We start from the raw sequence: 22,436 nt of genomic DNA, 5'->3' as shown, positions 1-22,436 counted from the left end.
CCTTCAGTTTGGATACTTTCTATTGCCCGTTTTTCTGTCTTCAGATTCACTGATTGCAGCCCATCCAGTGATGTTTTCCATTTAAGATACTGTATTTTCCAGTTCTAGAATTTCCATCTGGTTCTTTTTCTTTTTTTTTAATTTATAAGAGTTTATTTGAGCCAAACTGACGACAATTGCCGGGAAGCAAAATCTCAACGGATTGAGAAAATGCTCCCCATCTGGTTCTTTTTTAGCATCCATTTCTCTGCTGAGATCCCTCCATCTGTTCACTCATTTTAGCTATCTTTTCCTTAAACATATTTATAACAGCTGTTTTAAAGTCCTTGCGTGCTAATTTTGACATCTATATTGTCTCTTGATTTGATTCTCTGGCCTGTTTTTTCTCCTTAATGAGTCATATTTTGGGGGGGGGGTTGTATTTTTTTTTTTGTATATCCAGTAGTTTTTTATTATACACTGGACATTGTGGTTCTCACATTGTTGAGAGTCTGGTTTGTGTGTTCTGCTTTAAGAACATTGAGTTTCAACAAGCAGTTAATGTACTAGAGGATCCATTTGATCCAGTTGAGGCTTATTTTCAGTTTTTTTAAGGTGGGACTAGAGTGTGCTCACCCCAGGGCTAGTGTATCCTTAGACCTGAGGCGTGGCCTTCCTGGGTCTCGGCTAAATGTCTGGGCTTCAGCAGGGTCTCTCACGTCAGCTGTCAGAATGCCAGTACCTCCCTGCACTGTGTGACTCTCCACTCAGCTCCCAGCTTCTTGGGAGCCTCCGTCTATCAGGCCTGTGAGGCCTGCACATGGATAGCTGTGCATCGGCTGAAGAGTCAAGGGAACCCGTGCAGGCCCCCCAAAACCCTTTCTCGATGGCTCTGCCCCACTGTCCTGTTCCACAGATGCCAGCTGCCCCGGAGCCACACACCCCAGCCTCTGCTTCCCGCTGGTCCGCTTGAGCTCCACAGCTTCTGTGCTGTGTTTTGAAAAGTGGCCATAGGTAGAACTCCAGGATGGACGTGGGACTCTGTCTCCCTCTCTCAAGCATCACAGCCCTGGTGTCTACGGCCCAGGGCCTGAAGAGTTGCTTCCTATGCTTTGTTGTTCAGTTGTATGGCTTTTTATGACGGAAGGTAAATAGGGTACCTGTCACTCCTTCATGGCCAGGACTGGAAGCTAAGGGTTGGATGTCACAGACGGGGTTCGAATCCCAGCTTTGCTGCTTGTTGGCTCCGTGAGCTGGAACACACAGGTGACGCCACCTCTCTGAGCCCCATTTTCCTTATCTAGAAAACAGCAGGCTGCCTCGAGGGCCGAATGAGACAGCGTATTCAGCGGGGCTTGCCCTATAGAACAGTCTCAGGGACCGGCAGCATTTATTGTTGCTCAGGTCTCCCTTAGCGAGTGACGCCGCCAACTATTCGTGGTACAATCACTGCTGTCATTTTCACAGCGACAGAAGCGTGTCATTATTGAGGATGAAGTCTTTGGTGATGGCTGTTGTCTTAAACATTCACTTTATTCAGTTAATTTTCGGATTTTTTTTTGTATTCTTTAATATAGGAAGAAAACTCCTCAGGCTTAAAGTTAAGAGAAGCAAGACTGTGTAATTACCAGCTCATGAAAATACAGCTTGACCCTTCCAGCTTTGGCTGTGAAGGGCTTTCGTAGCCAAGGAGAAGGCTGCCTGTGTTTATTCTTTCCACACTTCCTGACTGACACCTGGCGCGTGTGCCCATGGCGGGGGTGTAGAAACACAGCAGGGCTCGTCATGGGAAGGCTTCTGCTTGCAGGGACTGCCCCCCGAAGGGGTGAGCAGCAGTGCCCAGGGAACTCCAGTACGCTGCCTTTGGGCCGAGGGAGTCTCTGAACTGACCTGTGTGTGGTCCCATGGAAACACCCCGCCAACCGGAAGGGCTCATGGAAACAGGCTTCCCACCCTCCCCTGCGTGATAACAGCGTGAGCATGAGCTCACTTGGGGCATGTCACTTGGATGGTAGCAGTTCTCCACCTGAATGACAGCCCAGCCCTGACCAGAGTCCCGCCCGGTGCTCCCGCTCGGTGCTCCCGGGTGTAACCCAGGGCCTGCGGGAGCTTCTGCAGCGGCAGCTTTGCTGTTTGTCTTCCCCACACCGTCCATTTCTAGCACATTCTTTGCCAAATGAATTCTTTTTCATTCTGCATCTTCCTCCTCAGCTTTTTTTATTTCCCAATTCCTTTTTGATATTTACGTTCACTTGGACACACATCCACACACAGAAAAAACTCTTTCATATTTTTTTTCAGTGACCTTTTTTTTCCCTCAGCAGGCAGCACTGGGGTTTCTTTTTTTTCCTCATTCTTCCTTCGATTTAAAATTTAATGGGCATCTTTCTGTTCCTCTCCCCTCTAGTCTGCTGTGGACAACTGCTGAAAGAGGCTGTGGCAGACAAGTCGGCATACGGCAAGGTCATCCAGCCCTTTTTCGAAAAGGAGATGGCAGGTAGGCCGCACTTTCCCATAACTGCCAAGACCTTACGGGCTCTGGGGAGAAATTGCTCCCTGCGAGGCTCGCTAAGCACCTGGGGCGGAAGTTGGAAAAAACAACTGGAAATGGGCAGGGGCCGTGCTGCTGCCCCCTGAAAGGCCTCTGGCCTCCACGCCTGTCCCACGTGAGGGGGTTTGTGGACGTGCAGTGTTATCGCTGGTGGTTTGGCATGTTTCTGGTTTCCAAGAATGTCTGCTTTCCGTAACTGACAGCCCTTAAAATGAGAGCCAGGAGGGGCCCTGAGCTGCCCACGTCCTTGGTTATTTGATGTACAAAAATACTGCGAGCAGATATTCTGGTTTAATCAGCACTCAGAGCCAGAAGGTCCAGATGGCTTTGCAGAGACGATGCTTGACCGGCCATTGGTCCTCAGCGGGTCAGATGCTCCCTGACTGGTGGGGAGGCTGGGCCACTTCTTTCCAGACCTACACCCTGGAAGCATTCCTGAGATCCAACCGGAAGGGCACCTTTGGGATCGTTCGCGGCCAGTTTCCTGAGTCTGCAAATGAGCCGTGGCCACACAGCCGGCTCCTGTCTGGGCTCCCCGAGACCCAGCGTCTCCTTCTCAGCAGCGTTTCCCTCCCACACCCTCTCGTGTACAGTGCCACAGCTCCTCTGTGCAGGCAGTACACACTCCGTTATCACGTCTGACACGAACATGCACTGACTGTGAAGAAAAGCGACCCCAGGAGAAGCCCCGTTCAGCTGGGCCATGCGGGCGGTGACCGGGGCACATGCTCACTGCCTTCTCCTCCCATGGCTACAGCGAGTGGGTGAGGAGGTGGTAGGAACAGGCCCCTTGCTCAGAGAGCCCCTGGGGGTGGCGTCCTGGCCGGGCTCTCCCAAGTCCCCCCTTAAGATGTTCCAGTCGCCGGGGTGAAGTTCAAGTGCTGCAGAGTCAGTGACGTTGCGCAGAGCAGGCCCGTGCGTGAATCTGTTCATCCCTCAGGTGCCAGGTGGCGAGTAGAATGAGGTGGGAGCAAGAGGCGCCAGGCGAGAGTGAAATGCAGTGTGAGCTTTGGTGCTTCTCTGTGTAGGCTCAGACCCCGGGGCCGCCTGCAGCCGTGGGCCCTTCTCGGAGCCCCGGGTCTCCTGGGTGAGATGGAGACAGAGAGCCCTGGGCTCAGGGTGCTGTGCGGACGGGGTGTGAGGTGTGTGTACAGTGTCTGGAGGCTGTGAGGAGAGCGTGCTAGCAGCCGGAGCCGCAGCAGCAGCAACGGGGACCTGAGGCATCGCTTCCCTCCAACAATGCCGGCTTCCTGTTTATGGGGTGGGGGTGGGGGTGGGGGTGACTAGCACCCTAAAGAACGTTTGTTGACTGAGGGAGTGCGGCAGCAAGTCAGCAGATTTGTATCATTTTAAGTGTGGCTGCGCAGGAAGTGGTCCATCGCACAGGCTGGTTGATGACTTGCCCACCAACAAGCGTTCAGTGGTTTGGGAAGAAAGATAAGGGCGTGCAGGCAACGCAATGTCGACAGTTGGGGCGTCCCGGGCAGCTGTGTCGCAGCTATTTGACTCGCTCCTTGCCACTTTTCTGTACTTTTGAGGGTTTTTTTGTTTTCAGAATGAAGTTGTAGAAAGTAAATATTTAGGTGTTTTCAAAATTCGCCCTTCTTCAGTGATCCTAGAATGTATACGCTCGTACCTGCGCAGGATTGCAACCCCCTGACTGTCAGGGTCCGTGCATGGACCTGTCACCGCCGACGTGGCTGAGGCGCGCTCCTGCCGCCAGCGTGCGTGGACGCCCTGTCCCACTGCGTTTGGCCAGCTCTTTCGTTTCCTGTTGCCCCCGCCAAAACAAACTTACTGGTTTGAAGCCACACAAATGTGTTCTTACAGTTCTGAAGGTCAGAGGTCCTCGCGTCCAGGAGGCACAGGGCTGGTTCCCGCTGGGGCCCCGGGGAGAAGCTATTTCCTGGGCTTCTCCAGCTTCTGTAGGCTCCTTCCTCCGTCTTCAAAGTCAGCAGTGTAGTATCTTCAAATCTCTCTCTCTCTCTCTCTGGCCACTAAACATAAACCCAGGGGGTCTTTTCCATGAGAGGCAGAGTTGTTTTCTTGTTTTGTTTTATTTTTTTGGTGACTACAAAGGAAACCGAGCGCCGCAATTTCCTGTAAAGTTAGCGAGACCTGGGAGCTTCGATCTTCAATGCTTTGTGCTAAATTTTCCCTCTAGAGCCTTTTGTTTACTTAGACTGTGTAGCTCTATATTTCCTACAAAATTAAAGACACAACAACAGCCAATATCATATCTAACTAACAGAAGCAATAAATCCTGTCATTTCACTAATCCCGACCTTGCAGGGACAACAAAGGATGCATTTACATTCGTAACCACTAACAGGGCCTCATTAGTGGGCTGTGGAGAGGCTGTGGGGAAACCAACGTGCTCAGTGGGCAGAGGAGGAGGCTGGCACCACCCAGGTCGGCAAGGGCCCGCTTCTCCACCAGCTGAAACAGGAAGAAACGGAAATGATTCTCATAATTCGGTTGGAAGGGAAGGTCAGGCTGAACACGGAAACTCTGCTTCGTCCGCTGCAGCCGGGCTCATCTCCGAATGACGGCAGCTGGCAGCCCGGCCGAGCCCGCCTGCTTCTCGATTGCCGAACGCTGATGTCTGGCACCAGGTGGAGCTGTGCCACGTTTGGGGCTTGGGGTGCTAATTAGCCACATCACCTCCCCACACCCTGAGCTCAGAACCCATTTGAAGACAGGCCTGAGTTTGCTGGAGGGAGGGTGTGGCCGGGGTCCGAGGGCTCAGTTGGGCTTCCCAACACAGCCTCCAAGTCCAGGCCTGGGGACAAGCCAGTGGAGATGCGGAGGTGGTCCTTTCCCCAGGACATGGCCGTGCCCTGGTGGTGGGCACGGGAAGAGCCCTGATGAGTGGCGGCGGAAGTGGGAAGGGACTCCCAAGTACGCCAGGCGAGGGCCAGCCAGCTGGAGGCTGGGAGCTGGGGGGACAGGCCGGTCCCATGAGTGACTCTCCTCATGGAGAGTGAGGTAGAAGGGCAAGGGGACAGCAGATTTCACCTTCCCAGGGCCGCCCTGGGATCACTGCCCCCCACCCCCCAAATATGCCAGAGCAGCACAGCACAGCCTCTCACACTTTTACCCACTGGCAGGACCTCTGGAAGAGGGAGACGATGCTTGCTGTCTTTCTTATGGGGGCCCTTGAGGCATCTCAGGATTCCCCCTTCAAAATCCTAGGCGTGTTTCAGGAGTCTGTGCCCTCGGTGCCAGCAGCACTCCTGGGAACGCAGGAGAGCACCGGCCACCCGCTGCTCATGTTTTCACATGTGAAACCCAGAAGTTGGCAAGGTTCAGGGAGCTGAGTCCTTGGTAAGGACGCAGAGGCCTCGTTACCCTGGGGCAGAGCCCTGGCACCTCTGAGTGGACAACTGTCACCGCCAGAGCATCCGACCATGTGTAGAAATTCACCATCACCGCCCCCCAGGCCAGCCCATGCCCTTCTGGGTCCTGGATCCCTTCCCCTGGGGACACTCTGCCCTGTGCTCCTGGCTGCTGGCAGCCTCCTCCTCCACCTCGTGCCGTCTCTCCCTGGGATGCCTGCTGGGCAGGCTCTTGCCCTCTCTACTCACCTTGGAGCTGCACGCCCCGAGACAGCTTGGTTATCGTAGAGCATCTCGGCCACACTCACAGTCAGCCAGCACCATCAGCCGCTCGCTCCACGGAATAGATCCAGATGTCCTCTGCCCCGTGGGGCCACTTCCTCTTATTCCCCCCACGGGGCCTCGTGATGTTAACGTCCCAGTCGTGACCTCTGCAGACTTAGCTATGTTCTTTTTTGTCCTCACGGGTGCTGCCAACACCTCCTCCTTTCGAATCAGTGGCAAAATTAATAGCTGTTGTTTTCCCACCTTTCCACGTTTACTGGGCAAAGGACTCCAGGGCCCCACCTATCTCGTCCTAAATCTCTCGAGCCTGGGCTCCTGGCGATGTGGACAGAGGCCTGGGGGATGCTTCTGGGCACCCTGGACTTTGAAATACATAGGTCTGATCTCCGAAACTCATTCTGACTTGAGCTGCAGCGAGCAGACCAAATTGATTCCCGGGGCTTCTGCACTCGATGTCCTTATGCAGCCACCTCCATGACCGTCAGCAGGAGTCGGGGCTGAGATGGTGCTGGCCGAGCTGCCGGGAGGCGCCTGTCACCTGTACACAGGTACGAAACAGGTAAAAAATCTCGGCCGGGCTTTTGGGAAAATGACGTCTTAGCTGCTTCTACACCATTTTAATTACGGACTCCGCTGCTGCGTCCATTACGGCAGTGAGTGCAGATGGGCTTTTTTCTCCCCTAAATCAAGCGAAGGAGCATCTCCATCTCATTCTCTGCGGACATCATGGCGACTCACTGCGGCCACCACCCCCGCTTGTGCTCAGCTCCTCCCCCAGGGCCTGTGGAAGGTAAGAGTTTCCAGCCCCGGAGACCTCCAGCTTCCGGAGGACAGCGGCCATCTGTCTGCGCCCATGGGCGTGTCTGGATTCCCAGCTTTCACGTAGTAGAACAACGAGCCCTCCTCAAAGGCCTCAGCTCACCCTAAGGAAGAAGTTTGCACTGTTCATTTCTAGCCCTTCACCCAGGAATTTCAGCCGTCAGTTGTGGCCCCGTGGCTGCTGGCAGTGGGTCCAGCCTCATTCCAGACTGCCGACCCTGATTAGTGGGACAGAAAGGTGGCCTCCCGCCTGGCTCTGCTGATTGTTTTCGTTCTCGAATGCGACTCGGGCTTTCTCTGGTGGCCGTCTACCCAGGGAAGATATTGCAACAGCCAAAGGTGTATCTTGTCCTCGTTGGTTTAAGTCTTTGCTCTGAGCGTGTGAGCTGCTTACCCTGATCTGCCTGCATTGCACTCAGAAAGCGCCGGGGTTGTCAGGTCGGGGACCACCCACGAGGGCACGTTTCCAGCAGTGGGGGGTTAGTCAGACTCTAGCTCTTCACAGTTCCTGTCTCTCCATGAGCGGAAAGGAGACGTGTGCATTTCAACACCTGCCAACCGCCTGTTGGCCAAATCAATGAGCTACTGACTCCCTTCACCCCTGCAGCAGCTCCACCCCTGCCAGCACCCTCTCACCAGCTACAGCTCTTCAGTAAAAGGACCGCCCCTGTTCCCAGTGCACACGCCACACAGACCGACTTTCAGGGGAGAAAACACCTACCTAATTGGCGTCATAATTTCCCCCCTAAAAGCGCCAAGTCCTGGTGTGTAAAGACGATAACGTGGAAGACAGATCATTACCGAGAGTTACCTGTGCCCCCTCCCGCATGCCCCGATATTTCTGTCTGGAAAGGGTCCCTCGTGGCTTCATAGAGCCGGTGAAGAGGCAGGAGGTTTGAGGGAGTTTTGACTCTCATTTGCACGCTTTCTGGTAATGAGACCCCACCACAGCAAATGCAGGCCTCGTAGCACAGACAAGCCAAACCAGCCCCAAACTGGGATGATTACGGGCGTTTTCCAGAGCCTTCTGTGCTTCTTCATCCCATGAGGCCTGGATCAGAGCACAGCCGAAGTGCCTCCCTTTTTAGGGGGAATTAATATTCTCATCACTAAATGCACACGAAAGATGCGACAATAGACCAGCTTTTCGCTTTTGTTAAAAACTTGCAAAGAGTTGCTGAGTTGAAAGCCAAAGTAAACCTTCCCATCTGAGGAGGTAAGCGGACTGCGATCTCCTGTTCTCAGCAGCCGCAGCCTCGGCGAGCTGCCAGCCGCCTACCGCGGAGGGGGACCCGGAGGGACCTCTGCCCGCTCCAGCAATCCTTTGCATGTGGTGTGTTTGTACTGCTGCAGACAGCGCCTGACGCTCTAAATAATTCACCAGTTGATTAATAGACTCACAGGGGTATAATTAGAAGAGGGAGAGACAGTGGCACAGTAACCGGCACAGTGCTTGGGGGAACAGGAGCCTTTATTTTTTTAAAGAAACTTTCTAGGGTGCTGGGCGTTTGAAGATAAGTTGGGAAGAGCTCAGTGCCTCTTCGCTTTTGAAGTGGAAATAGGACAGTTTGAATCCGTCGAGTTTAATTTTTCACAAGCTTTAGGGGCCCCGCAGTGCAACTCCCTTTTTATTATTGAAAAAAACTCCACAGTTTTCTTTCATTTTTCTGCGCACACACACACACACACACACACACACACACACACACACGCGCGCGCGCATGCACGCATGCACGCAATCCAAGCAGTAAGTAATAAACACATTAATTTACTCTTTTATTCAACGTGAATTTTATTTGGTTTACCTCCCCAGGACGTGTCCCCACATGTCCCTTGGGTCCCCCACCCAGAGCCTCCCCCCTGGTAGGGCTGCCGATAGGTTGATTAATGGATGCCCCTGTAATTTATGCATTTTCAAGGAGCCCTCACCTCGGCCTGACAATGCTTTTGAAGTAGCTCCTTTTTCCAAGTCAAACTTTAAACTTTTCCGCTGGGACTGCTACAAAGATTTCCTTATGCAAACGAGGTACGAGTCTTCAGCTGGGGAGAGCGCCGCCGTGTGACTGTGGCCGAGAGGGCCCAGCAGAGCAGCGGGTCTCAGGTGGCTGTTGCTTCTAAGGGTCAGAGGGCCTGTTAATGAGAACAGATAGAGAAAGGGGGTCAGCAGCCCCATTTATCAACAGGTTCCTGTCCCCAGAGCGTTCGGTCCAGCTCCTTGTTTTTTTAAACTACACTTTCGTTGCAAATGTGCACGCACGCTGTCTCTCTACATTAATAAAATGATGCTTCGCCTGGGTGTCATCCAAAGGTCTGTCACCAAAAGGTCACAGAGCTTTTGCTCAGTGGCCTGTCCAGTGGGGAACCTGAGGCAGTGAGGGGCTCTCTATTCATTCATGCTTCCATTCAACGAAACGTCTCTCTCCCCGGCCAGAGTGGGCTTGTCTGGTGTCGTCCTTACCAGCTGGCGATGTCACAAAGAGGGGCAGCCGCAGATGTTTGCGCCGGACCGAATGTTCAGAGTGCTTGCTGGGTGCCAGGCTCCCAGATCACAAAATGAAATGAAACAAAACCCAGACATTCCTGGCAAGTCTAAGTGCAGAAGTGCATGGTGTCCTTCCCTCTGACCAGAGCTTCTGGAAGCGTTTCCCCCTCCAGGGGCAGCCCCGGTGGCTTCCAACCCACTCAGCTGTGAAATCGGCTGCGACAGGTGGGACCCCGAGGGCCCGGCCTCCTCCTCCAGCCGGGACGTCTCCCGGGCAGCCGTCTGGGCGGCTCCTCTCACACCCCAAGGCCCGAGCAGCTTGATGTCCCCTTCCCTCTGGGAGTGTCCCTGACGGAGCTGCCACCAGCTTCTTCTTCATGGGGCTGAGTGGAGTCGGTGGACCGGGAGGATGCCCCCTGTAACCTTCTGCAGCCCCTCTACCTCGGACAGTCGCCGTGTCCCTGAAACAGATCAGGGACATGAGGCCGGCTGGGCTTTGTCAGCTAGAATGTGGCATTGAGGCTTCTCCGTAGGGAACGTGCACAGCTGTGACGGGCGAGGGGGGCAGTGCGGGGCTCACGCCCGTCAGCTCTCACCTGTCCACACTGCTCTGAGTGAGAAGGGGACAGTGGGGGTGACAGTGGGCATGGGGCAGAGGGGGTGATTGGCAGGGTGGGGGCGGAGGGACCTGGGAGGCGGAGAGGTGTGGGAATAGTATAGAATATAAAGGGAAGTACCATTCCCTTCTGTCCCCATCCACCCGTCCTGCACCGTCCTGTGGGATCCAGGGGACGTGGAAGGCAAGTGGGGAGACGCCTTTCTCCTCGCCGCTCAACTTAGACCGCGAATGCACACGTCTGATTTACCCGACCTGTGATCTTGACCTCTGGGGCTTTGATCTCACTGCCCCCACTTTTGGTCATGGTTGGGGTCCAGGGAGGTGAGCTGGGCCTCGTCTGGGACCCCTGCCTACCCCAGTGTCTCCCCACGCTCCGCCCAGCCGGCACCCCAGGCTCAGTCTGCCTGGCCCACCGTCTACCCCCCGAGCTCAGCTCATGTTTGTGAGTGAATGAGTGAGCACACGGCATGGTCTGGCGATCCCAGGCAGGCTGCCGTATGGCATCTGGGGCCCAGGAAGCGTCCCTCTGCTGCCTGCATTCTGTATAGGGAGACCCCCTTCAAGGTCATGGAGGGACAAAGGCGAGAAGAGGTGACAGAAGGCAGCAGGCAGCCTGGCAGGTTTCTAGAGAGGAGGCCAGCAGTGGTCAGTCCTGGACAGCCAAGGGAGCAGCTACGGGTCTGGGCTTCAGGTCACAGTTCAGACTGCCACCTCGCACCTGCGTGACCAGGAGAGCCACCTATCCTGTCAGGTGAGCTTTCCCCGTGTTAAAGCCACTGGCATGTGAGGTGCACAGGCTGGAACTGTGTCTGTAACATGTTCAGCGCAGTGCACGGCGCGTCCCGGGCCGTTGGCTAGATACTGATGTTGTTTATAGTAACAGTGGCTGTAGTCATCGTAATCGTAGTAGATGTGATGGTAGTAGCGGTGGGTACACGTTTCATATATGGATTTTTTTGATATTTTATTCTTGACCTGTGACTGCTACCTGCTGTGGGTGCCGGGCCCCTCTGGTAACCGGGAACTGGCAAAGGCCCATTTCCCCACACCCCTGGCGCCCCTGTCCTCCATCACACCTGCCCTACAATTGAGTGGCACAAAATGACGACTGTCTTATGCTCCCGATTCCATGGGTCAGGATCTCAGGAAGGGCAGGGCAGGGGGCTTCACGCCTCTCCAGCCCGATGTGGGCCTTACTGGGTGTGACCCCAATGGCAGGAGATACTTGGGTAGGCTCAGCGGGGGCCCTCCGTCTGGGTCTCCGTTCTGGTGGCAGCTTGGTTCCTTGGTTCTTCTCCCTGTCGCCTGGGCTGGGGCTCGTGGGTCTAAGACGGAGTCTTCATTGCCACACCTGGTGCCTGGAATGAGATGTTTGGGGGCAGAGTTCACACTGCCCCTTCTCCTGAACGGCAGGGAGGAAGCAGAGATTGGGCAAGTGGCCCCAGAGCCAGGTCGCCTGGCTTTACATCCGGGCCCCACTGCCTATTCGTGTGTGGCTCTGGGCAAGTTACTTCCTCTCTCTGTGTCTCAGTGTCCTAACCTGCAAAATGGGGTTGTTATGAAGATTACATGAATTAATACTTGTATTTGAACAAATATGTGCCTAGAGCAGAGCCAGGCTCACAGTAAGCACTTAGCTCGCATACTTGTTAAGTAAATGCGCCATCATATCTTTTCCAGCCCAGAAAACTAGGCTCATGGTTGCTTCCCAGCTTCTCAGCTTCCCAGTAGTTGCGGGTTTTCTCACAGATTGCGTGGGCAGCGACATTCTCGCTGCTCTTGAGATGTGGGGGGAAATAACTCGTTCTGAGCCCCAAATTCATCCAAGTGGCGGGAAATCACGTTCCTGAAACTCTTTGATCTTCAGTGTCCAGCTCGTGTTAATCCGTCGCACTTTGAAACCATCTGGTCCACACAGACTGGCTGGCCTCACCTCGTTTCCCCACACGTTCCTGCTCCCCTGAAAGATGTAAAAATGTGTTTTAAGAAAAGAATAATCATCAAATCGTTATGCAGAGTGTGGGTACATGAACATTTTTATTAAAAGCCTTGTTAGGGCCGGCCGAGTGGCGCGATGGTTAAGAACTCGCTTGGGATGCCAGAGGGCCCCAGTTCGGATCCCACATATGAGGGCCAGTGACACTGCCCTCCACAGCTAAGATGCTGAACAACAGCTCAACCTGGAGCTGGGCTGCCATGAGTCGCCGGCGACGGCGTGGGCTGCAGTCCCTGTGGCAGTGAATTGCCATGGGCTACCGTGTGTGGCCAGCAGCCAGCGTGAGCGGCTAGCAGCCGCAGTGAGCGGCCGTCCAGAAGCCGGCGACTGATCTGCCTCGCCAGAGAAGAGCGCAATGATGGTGCCAACTTGGGCCAGTGAAGCAACATCCTCCACAACTAGATTGAAGAACAAAACGACAGCAACTTGTCTGTTCCCCTTTCCCCAATTCCCCAGCACTGTTCCCATCCCCCCAATTCCCCAATAAAAATCTTTAAAAAAAGAAAAAAAGAAATGTTTAAAAAGCCTTGTTAATTTGCTAAATGAGGTACCACTTAGTTTATGGAAGAATGTCTGTTTTCAAATGGTCTTTTTTCCCCCCATCTAAACCTTCATTAGAGAAGCACACAGGCGTGTCCACCATTGGGGGTTCTGCCACGCAGCTGCAACGTGTCCGTCGTGTGTAGGCACCTAGGTCTTATCTTCACTCTTTGCCCGAGTACACGTGGCAGAGAGGGGAGCAACAGGAAGTGATAGGAATAGGGGGTGGCTGCTCCCCGGGGATGAGCAGCTCAGAATACGCTCCTAATTGGTAAGAGCCCCAGGGCTAATGTACTTTTCTAGACTTGAAAAAAAAATCCAATATCCAAAAAATTGTTATTTCCAGGCACCGTTGTCTGCCAAGCAGTTTTAAATGAATTAAAAATATTGTTAAGGAATAGAGATGTTAGAATGTAGATTTTTTTGGAACCTAAAGAAATCTTAGGAGACATCTGCTCCATCTTGTGCCTGGGAAACAGGCCCGCTGAGACGGAGGCTTATCTGGGGCCAGTGGCTGGAGTTCACCCAGGAGGCAGGCTAGGTCCAGGGCTTGCTCCCTCCTGAAGAACTGCAGGGCACGGGCAGTTAAAAAAATCCGGTTTCTCCTCATTACCTCCCTTAGAGGGTTTAGAAATGGTTATCATGTCAAGTGCTCATCAGGGGCGCAGTACCCACAATGTACCAGCAGGTGGCAGTAAATAATAAACAAACAGCATCACTAAGGGAGCACCTGCCCAGGTCCTGGCCCTGTGGGTGCTGCAGGTCCTTCTAAGACACTCGTGTTTCTGGTTACCACAGCGACGAGGGCTTGCAGGCCTCAGCTGCCAGGAGTCAGCACCATCCGGGGGGTGACAGTCTTTCAGAAATGGTAGGGGTTTAGCTTTCATTGAATTACAGTGGCAGTAAGTTGGGGCCCCAAAGGGCCCAACCTGTGTCCTGGACCAAGCCCCCAGCATTCTGGGGAATAGATGTGTGTGTGTGTGTGTGTAGGGGGGAGCCCTGTTCCTTTCCAGCATGAGGTGAAAATGAAACAGAAGCAAGCTCCCTCCGTCGCCAGTCCTGCGCTTTGCCTCAGGCCCCCCCCCCACACACTGGGCCCCCTTCAGGAGTGGTCAGGACCCAGGGCTGTGTTGGGAAGGGGGCAGAGAAGCCGATTCTGAGTCTTCATGAACCTGGCAGGTAGCCAGATGTCACCTTTACCTTGATTTCAAGGGGGACTTGAAGAAGGAAGGAGGTTACGGGGCGGTCCCAGGGTGTGTGTGCACAAGTGTATGTAGGTGTGTATAGGTGTGTAGGTGCATGTGTGCAGAGGAAACCGTAGGTGTAGGAGTGTGTATAGGTGTGTGTGCAGATGTGCGTATAGCGTGTGTTTGTAGTGTAGGGCTGTTGCAGGCGAGTGCATGGGTGTGAGTGTGTGTGCAGTATGTCTACAAAGGTGTATGTGTATTGGGTGTATGTAGGGATGGTGTGTAGTGCATGTGTGTGTTTCTGAGTGTGTGAGTAGGGGTGTGTGTGTAGAGAGTGTGCAGGGGTGTGTGGCGAGGTGCTCAGCTTTTTCTGATTGGCCCTGGGAAGGAGGGTTAAATGGCTTGTTCGCATCCATCAACCAACCTTGGTCCTTTTTACCCTCACGCGCCAGCTGAGGAAGCTGTTCCGTTCCTTTCGTTCCACTTCTGTCCTGGCCTTTCGGGCAACTCCGGCAGCCTAGCGCCCCTCATGCCCCTCCTCCCCAGCTGAGCCCAGGTCAGGGGTCCTAACTGGTGGGCTGAATGCAGGAGCACAGGTGCGGACAGCAGGTGGCAGCTTGGCGCGCCGGAAGGGCTCCGACCGGGGCCTGGACCGAGTCCCTTCTGTCCCTGGGCTCTGCTTCCACTGGAAAAGCCGGAGCTGGCCTCGGCGCTCTGTCCGGAGACCTCCCCTCTGACCTCCCACACATCAGCCCTCCGAGCTGGACTAGACAGGATGAAGCCAGACCTGCGCCTGGGAAAGACAGTCCCATCCGGTCATCTCAGGGTGGCCCGGCTCGTGTGGCGCTTTGTCCTGTTGTGCACGAGGGATCTTGCCCTGGGCCTCGGGGCCTTTAAACAGGAATCTGTGCTGGAAGACCAGAGGGCAGGCAGACGTCCTGGGTGAGGTGGGGGACCTGGTGGGGTCCCTGTGGGGCCCGGGCGCCTCTCTTCTGTGACCACGGCTCCCGTCACCCCCTACGCCAAGCACACCCTGTGGCAGGAAATAATGGATTGACATTTTAATAACCTCGAGGTCAATGTGAGGACGGCCATCTTTTATGGAAGATCTTGAGGGGAAAAAAAAGACCCGAAACCATGTGGTGTGGCCTCATGAAATAATAGGGTGTTCACATCTTGCACTTTGCTAAATTTAGGGTTGACAGGACATTCCGGAGAGGTAGCCGTCGGCAGTCGCTGGCGTGCAGCTAAGATGTTACCTGTCAAGCCCAGGAATCAAGCCTGAGGCACCCGACTCAATGGAGAAAGGCTTTAGACCTCGCTGGAAATCTCTATCTGAGCAGAGGATAAAGGGTAAATGGACACATTGTCAAGGAGACTTCAAACTTCCGGCAGAACTCGGCACGCCGGAGCTGCTCCGAAGAAGCGGCGTTTTTGCTGAACAGGCTGCTCAGACCGCGCAGGGCTGGGCAAGTGGTCAGTAGCCTGCAGGAAAAACGGACAGCAGCAAAACAAGGCTGCAGAGCGGAAAACCTACTGCGGGAAATTCAGGTGGGCTCGGGAAAGGCGCCCAAGGCGGGGTCTTCGGGCTTCACCCTTCAGCCCTAGTCCTGCTCCCGCGGCTTGGGAAGGATGCTTGCTGGCAAGGTCAGTAGCCTTGGAGGTTCCACCAGCAGTTCTCCAGTCCCGTTTCACCTCAACCCCGATGGGGGAACACAGAGGAGACCCCTCGTGTTACGCAGAGCCTTCTGTGCTGGGAGGGGACCATTGAGCCTCCGTACCTCACAGCCTCACAGCCCCTCCGAGGCCCTGTGAATGGTGAGTTATCGATACTCAACATGGAGGGGCAGAGAGGGTAACGAACGGCCTGATGGAAGGGCCTGTGCAGCTTTCCCAGGAGGACCCCAGAAGGGCTGCCATGATGCCAGGCTTCTGGGCAGGTCTTCCAAGGAGTGGGTGGAGTCACAGGATGAAAACTCCACCCAGCACCCAGGTGCCCCCCAAAGTAAGAACCACTTATGGGGTGCAAGTATGGCTGACCTTCCGGGGAGATTTCATCCTTTGTCCCTTTCAACCTCCTTTAGGCATATAAACAGTTTCCTTTTTAAAGAAACAGTTTTTAAATGGAAGGCTTTAAACATACATAAAAAGTAGAGAGAGCAGAGTCATAAACCTGCAGGGACGCGTGGCGAGTACAATGAACCCACGTGTGCACGTGGCCACCCGTGTCTGGAACCCTCCTGCAAGGCTCTTCCCAACGGGATTATTTTGAAACAAATCCCAGGTGTCAACACATGTACTTTTGATGCCTATTAATTCATGGGTGGGTTGTGACGTAGCTGAAGGGGTCACCCAGGGAAGGGCCTCCCGCGGTTATTATTTTTTTTTTAGAATTTTTTTTATTGGGGAATTGGGGGGATGGGAACAGTGCTGGGGAATTGGGGGAAGGGGAACAGACAAGTTGCTGTCATTTTGTTCTTCAGTCTAGTTGTGGAGGACGTTGCTTCACTGGCCCAAGCTGGCACCATCATTGCGCTCTTCCCGGACGAGGCAGATCAGTTGCCGGCTTCTGGACGGCCGCTCACTGCGGCTGCTGGCCGCTCACGCTGGCTGCTGGCTACACACGGTAGCCCATGGCAACCCACTGCCACAGGGGCTGCAGCCTACACTGTCGCCAGCAACTCACGGCAGCCCAGCTCCAGGTTGAGCTGTTGTTCAGCATCTTAGCTGTGGAGGGCAGTGTCACTGGCCCTCACATGTGGGATCCGAACCAGGGCCCTCTGGCATCCCAAGCCAGTTCTTAACCATCGCGCCACTCAGCCGGCCCTCCCACGGTTATTTTTCATCACACAAATACTTAAGGAAGCAAAGAGCCTTCTGAGTTTTGGAACCGGTACTATTCATTCATTCATTCATTCAGAGAGTTTATTAAGTGCCTACAATGTGCCAGCACAATGCCAGGTAGATGGCATATAGCAATGAGCCTGACTTTATGGGGGTCCCTGCTTTGAGGGTGGGTGAGTATGGGAATACAGGCATGAACTGCACAGATAATTACTCACTTATGATTGACAAGCACTCATTTGACAGCCATGTTTTCCTCACTCCCAAACAGAGGGGCTTGTTTGGTTTTGGCTCGTAGTCTGAATCAGTGTGAGCTTTCACCTTCCTCCCACCCCAAATTCTCCCCACCCCCCACCCCTGTCTTCCAGAAACATGACCTTCGCTCACCTCCGAAGCCCTCAACTCTTATATCTCCACGTCACTATGCCTTTCCGGCCGGGATGGTACTGACTTGTGTCCCCGTCTCTCTCGACTCCAGGACCCTGAGTTCCATGGCGGATTGGCTGTAATTCTTGGGGCATCAGTGGAGGCCACTCGTCTCTCGTGTGTGTGTGTGTGTGTGTGTGTGTGTGTGTGTGTGTGTGTGTGTGTTTTAAATTAGACTATATTATACAATTCATTTACTGGCTTTTCCTCCCATTTGACATTCTGTCATAGACCTCATTCCAAGTTAACATAAATATAGGTGATTTTTTAAGTTGCATAATACAGTAAGTCCCCAACTTACAAACATTCGAGTTGCGAACTTTCACAGATACGAATGGACCTCGCATTACGAACATTCATAGATGTGAACAAATCGCAGAAGTAGCTTGCGTGTCTGCCGGACATTGTCACAGTTGTGCTGCTGTGTGCTTACTGTACAGTGCGATAGTGAACAGGAGTACAGTGCTCAATCAGAGCCCAGGGTGTCCGGAAGCAAGAGGAAAAGCAGTGGTGATGTGGAGGGGACTGCTAGGAAGCACAAAGCAATAACCATGGAAACAGAAGTGAAAATAATTGAGAGATTGGACCGAGGCGAAAAGATGGTAGACGTTGCTCGTTCTTATAACATGAATCGTTCAACCATGGGCTTTCCAGTGTATATTTGCGTCAAAGGTGTATAAGACTTACTTTGCTGGACTTACGAACGAACCCGACTTACGAGCCTGAACGGAACTCGTTTGTAAGCCAGGGACTTACTGTATCCTGTTGCACAGAGGTACCATCCTTTACTTAACCTGTCCTCCACTGATGACACTTTAGCCTGTTTTCAGTTGTCACACTGTAAACAGCACTAGGATGACCATCTTCTGCCATCTGTGTTATTATCTTAGGTGTCAATTCTTAGACACAGGATTGGTGGGTCAAAAGGCACGTACATTTTAACTTATGATGCGAACTGGGAAATTGCCTCTAGAAATATTTGCCAACTTAACAGGCAATTCCCCCAAGAAACCCCAAAATTTCTTTGTGTTTCTATCTGGTCTTTTGTCCCTCCTTTGAGTCAGATGTCTTCCCTGCCTAGGGAGAGAGACACTGGCTTGGACAGGTCATGTAAGCCACAAGCTTTCCGGGCCTTGGTTTCTCAAATGCAGATCCTGAGACTAACCCCCTACGCTTTCATTCAGTAAATCTGCACCGAGGGCCAACGTGTGACCATGTCCAAAATGGCCTCGTGGGGCCCCAATCCCCTTCCTTCCTGGAGGCTTGGCCGGGCTCTCCACTCCCACTGCCCGCAGACCCCTCTGCTCCAGCCACACTGGCCCTTTCTCCATCCCTTGAACGTGTCAAGGTCATCCCGGCCCCGGGCCTTCACCCTCGCTGTCCTCTCTGCTGGTCGCGCCTCCCCAGGTCTTCCTGCGGCTCACCATCCGGATCTCAGCCAGATGGGACAGGCGGCGGGTCCCGTCAAGCCAGCAGCCTCCCGCCATCAGGTTGTTTTCTTCCTAGTATTTATGCCTCTGTGAAGCGGTTCCCTATCTGTGCTCGCCCGCTGGAGGGCGGGGCCCTGGGCGTCTCGCTTTCCTGCGCATCCGAGCTCAGCACAGCCATAACCACCCACTGAGCCGTCACCAGGAAAGGCCTGTTTCTGCAGGAGCTTCTTATTTAGGTGAAAATATCCATGAATGTTTGCGGGGAGAGCTGGATTGAAAAGCTCTATGGCAGATTCTCACCCACGTTGTTTTAAATCTGTATGTATTTATCCTGACAGAAAACACAAGTTTGTGGATCAGAGGACAGACCCATAATGTATTTATTGTTCTCATTTTTTTCTTTTGTTGTTGTTGGTTTTTGTTTGATTGATTGTTTGATTTTTTTTGGTTGATTGTTTTTTTAAGGACAGACCCATTACTTATTCATACAGCAATCTCAGCGCGGGCTCCCCACGTGCCGATCCCTCGCAGGGCGATGTGGTGAGAGCCAATGCTCCCTGTGTGCCCAGGGGTGTGGTGTGGGAGAGGACCCCTGAAATTATGACCCTTGGAGCTCAGAGGGCAGCGGGCACGGCGGGCTTCCTCCTCCCAGCCTCTGCCCAGGATATAAGCTGCTCCTGGGGAGCGGAGGAGAGCTCATGAGGTACACGACCCCTGGCATGTGAACAGGATAGGGGACACAGGTCCCTAAAGCTCTCTGTAAGTCTTGTCGTTACCGTCCTTTATCCCAGGAGCCAGCGGTCTGTGCTCAGAACACCCCAACTGTGGGGGAAACAGGAAAGTGTTCATGAGGTCTTGTTTCCCAGCATTTGTCTCCTGCATTGAAAAGCACCAGCCACCATCTTTGAGTGGTGCCCACAGGCCTGGAATCGTATCTAGTGTTGACCCGTTGGTGACAGGTCCTGTCATTCTCTTTAGGGAGACAGAGACCAGAGAGGTTGTGTGACCAGCTGGAGGTCCATCACGTGGTTCAGGCAGGGCTGAGATGGGACCCGAGATGTTTCCACCCTCAGGCCATACTCTCGTGTCACTACTTCCCGGCAACAGGAGTCTGGTCAAGCTGGTTCTAACATATTTGGTTAGTTGAAGTGAAGCTTTTGAAAAGGGAAACCTGCAGTGTATTTCTTCTGCACCTACTATGTGCTGGGCACTGTTCCTCATGGAAAAATAACATGGACGTGGTCCTTTGTTCTCATGGAATGTACCATCTTTCGTGAGAGGCAGACATTCCACAGGAAATGAGCCAAAGCGTTAATAAGAAGGTGCCAGTGATGGAGAAGCAGCAGGGGGGGCGGGGGGGGCTGTCCTCAGAGGAGGCATTCTCTGGGGCCCGAAGGCTGAGTCCAAAGACTTGCCCCAGACAGGCGTGAGGGAAGGACAGTCTGGGTGGAGGGACTGGTGTGTTCAAGGGGAGATGAAGGTCTGGGGGAGAGTCACCTGGGAGGAGCCCTGTTGGCAATGGGGGAGGGGATGACTCGTATCCTTAGAGCCCTCGGAAGCCACAGCAGGTTTAAGCGCGGAAGAGATGGGCTTAGTTACCAACTGCTCATTCATGTTAGCTAGCCAGCTGTCCTCATTAGAGTGAAATCCCTTTTCTGTTCTTTCCTGGGGACTGGGGAAGAAAGGCTGAAAGATATGACAAAGAACAAATTCAGAGAAAGGCAGATGACTTAGAAGAAAGTTTTATGCCTCTTTGGAGACAAGGGAGTAACCCGGCGTGTCGTGGGCATTGGGGAAGCCAAAGTTAGTGAGTCTTCTGCTCCTCTCAGCCCCGTGTTCACCTGGCCGGTAGCCTGGGGGCCTTTGGGAAGGTTTCCGATGTGCGCGTTGGGCCACGCGCCTCATCCATGGATGCTGGTAGGAGAGGAACCAGGCGTCGCCAGAGAAGCCGCCAGACACTCCATCATCGCAGCCCTGGGAGACCAGCTCGTCACAGGGCCCACATTCACAGCAAACAGTAGTAATATTTACCAAGTATTTCTGGAAAAATGAGTGCAAAGTGCAGGAGATGCAGTGCAAATTGCTAGAACGCAGTACATCAGCAACATAGGGCAGTTAATGAATCTGAGGAGAGAGAGATGAATTTCAGGAAAATGTCAATTGTAATGTAAACAAGAGATTCTCAATATCTCATTCTCCATAAGACTTTGTTTCAGTCTCCGGTTATAACTGGAGCTGAGATCCCTGGGGGGTTGATTCTATATAACCAGAGAGGGGAGGATGGGAGGAAGGAGGGGTGGGAGTTGCTTGTGGGTCGCAAATTAGCCGGGAGCATCGGGACACCAGTGGGATTCCATCTGAGGAACACTACACCCTCCACTGGGGCCGGGGCACGTCCTTTGCTGCAAAGACTGGATCCTTGGGGCAAAATGACCCACGTGTTACTGGAGGGCTGAGAACTACCCTGCTGCCAATGGGCGTGGTTATCTTATCCAGGTCAGGGAAGGTCAAGGTCAAGGTCACCCTTGACCCATCTCAGGCAGCCACATTCTTCCCATCACTGTCACCAGGACCACCATGGAGGGACCTGGGAAAGGGCACCCACAGTCTTGTCCACCTAAACCCAACCCTTCACCAGTTCAATTCATGGTCAAGTGAAGCCGGGAAGCCCGTGTGCCACAGATCCTCCCTCACGTTCTCGTTGTGTCAGGAGAAGCGCCCAGGACGGCAGTCTCCATCATTTGTCCTCCTCTGTCTGCAGTCCCTGACAACATCGTCATGAAGGTGCTCTGCCAGCGCCTGAACCAGCCCGACTGCATCCAGAAAGGGTGGGTGCTGCACGGCTTCCCGCGAGACCTGGACCAGGCACGCCTGCTGGACAGAGCGGACCACAGGCCCAACAGGTGAGCCGCTCCCTGCGGGTGGGGCCCCAGCCCTGGGGCGTGGCTGACAGGATTCCTCGGGCAGTGCCCATCTGGACGAGCCTTGGCTTGTGTCTGACGTGGAGCGACTCTTACCATCCCCGTTCCCACCCACCACCACGTTTGTCCTGTGAACTTGGAGTCAGACTTGGGTTCGAATCTGGCCTCGTCACCTTGCTGAACCTGAACTTTCTCATGGATAAAATCATAATACATACCAAACAGTCTTCCCGTCCTCATGAGATTGTTGTGCAAATCTCATGGTTTCTGCTACTATTCTTACAGTTTTGTTTTCCACATTTAAATCTTTGATGCCTCTGATATTTATTTTGACCTGGGTATGTAGTACAAGTCTAACTCTTTCTCCAAGTGGTTAGCCATTTGTTCCAAAACGATGTTGACTGTTGTTGGATATGCTGTCCTGCCTCCACCGACTTGAACTTGAGAGCACAGCACAATTGTGGCTATTGTGGAAATAAACAAAGACCACCCAAATGAAAACAAGCGAAGACTATGTAGTCAGAGCTTTCTCTGGCCAGGGAGTTGGCCAGTGTCACTCCACTTGGCACAGACTCGGTCAGGCAGAGAAGCGGGAGAAGGTTCTAGTGGAAAAGGGAAGCTTTTCAGGGGTGCCCTGATGGAGGCTGTGGGCCTGGGGAAGCTGAGGTGCCGACTAGAAGTGGGGTGTTCTATGTGCTTGGTTAGGGAAACATATTGGGGTTCATTTTCAGCAAGGTCAAGGTCATGCCTGCTAAACTTCCTAAATTCTTGCATATTTGAGAATGTCTTTCTGTTATCTTTATTTATAAACATCTAGCAAAGTAAAGAATTCTTTAGACACGTTCCTCCCCCTACAGTGTCCTGTATCATTTCTATCCTGTCCTCTGACACCTCGGGGTTGCAGTGTTGTCTGAGGTTTTTCCCCATTATAAGTAATGTGCTTCCTCTGTGTGGGTGCTCCTAGGACCTCTCTCTCCCTCTCTGTCTCCCTCTCTCCCTCCCTTCTCTCTCTCTCTCTC

General features: G+C 53.4%; 1 protein-coding gene across 5 annotated transcripts in view; it reads left to right on the top strand.

Annotated features, from left to right (window-relative positions):
- Positions 1-22,436, top strand: part of AK8 (adenylate kinase 8) — a 112,395-nt gene that overhangs the window by 47,198 nt on the left and 42,761 nt on the right. For all 5 annotated transcript variants that reach the window (XM_019641446.1, XM_019641434.1, XM_019641438.1 and 2 more), the window contains 2 exons: positions 2,387-2,476; positions 21,258-21,399. In XM_019641446.1, coding sequence (XP_019496991.1) covers positions 2,387-2,476; positions 21,258-21,399 — 232 coding nt within the window. The remainder of the gene's footprint in view (positions 1-2,386; positions 2,477-21,257; positions 21,400-22,436) is intronic.

This window comes from Hipposideros armiger, unplaced genomic scaffold, assembly GCF_001890085.2.
Source record: "Hipposideros armiger isolate ML-2016 unplaced genomic scaffold, ASM189008v1 scaffold_3, whole genome shotgun sequence".
In the NCBI taxonomy this organism is placed as follows: Eukaryota; Metazoa; Chordata; class Mammalia; order Chiroptera; family Hipposideridae; genus Hipposideros; species Hipposideros armiger.
The sequence above is the reverse complement of the archived record's forward strand: the minus strand, read 5'-3'. Positions and strand labels throughout refer to the sequence as shown.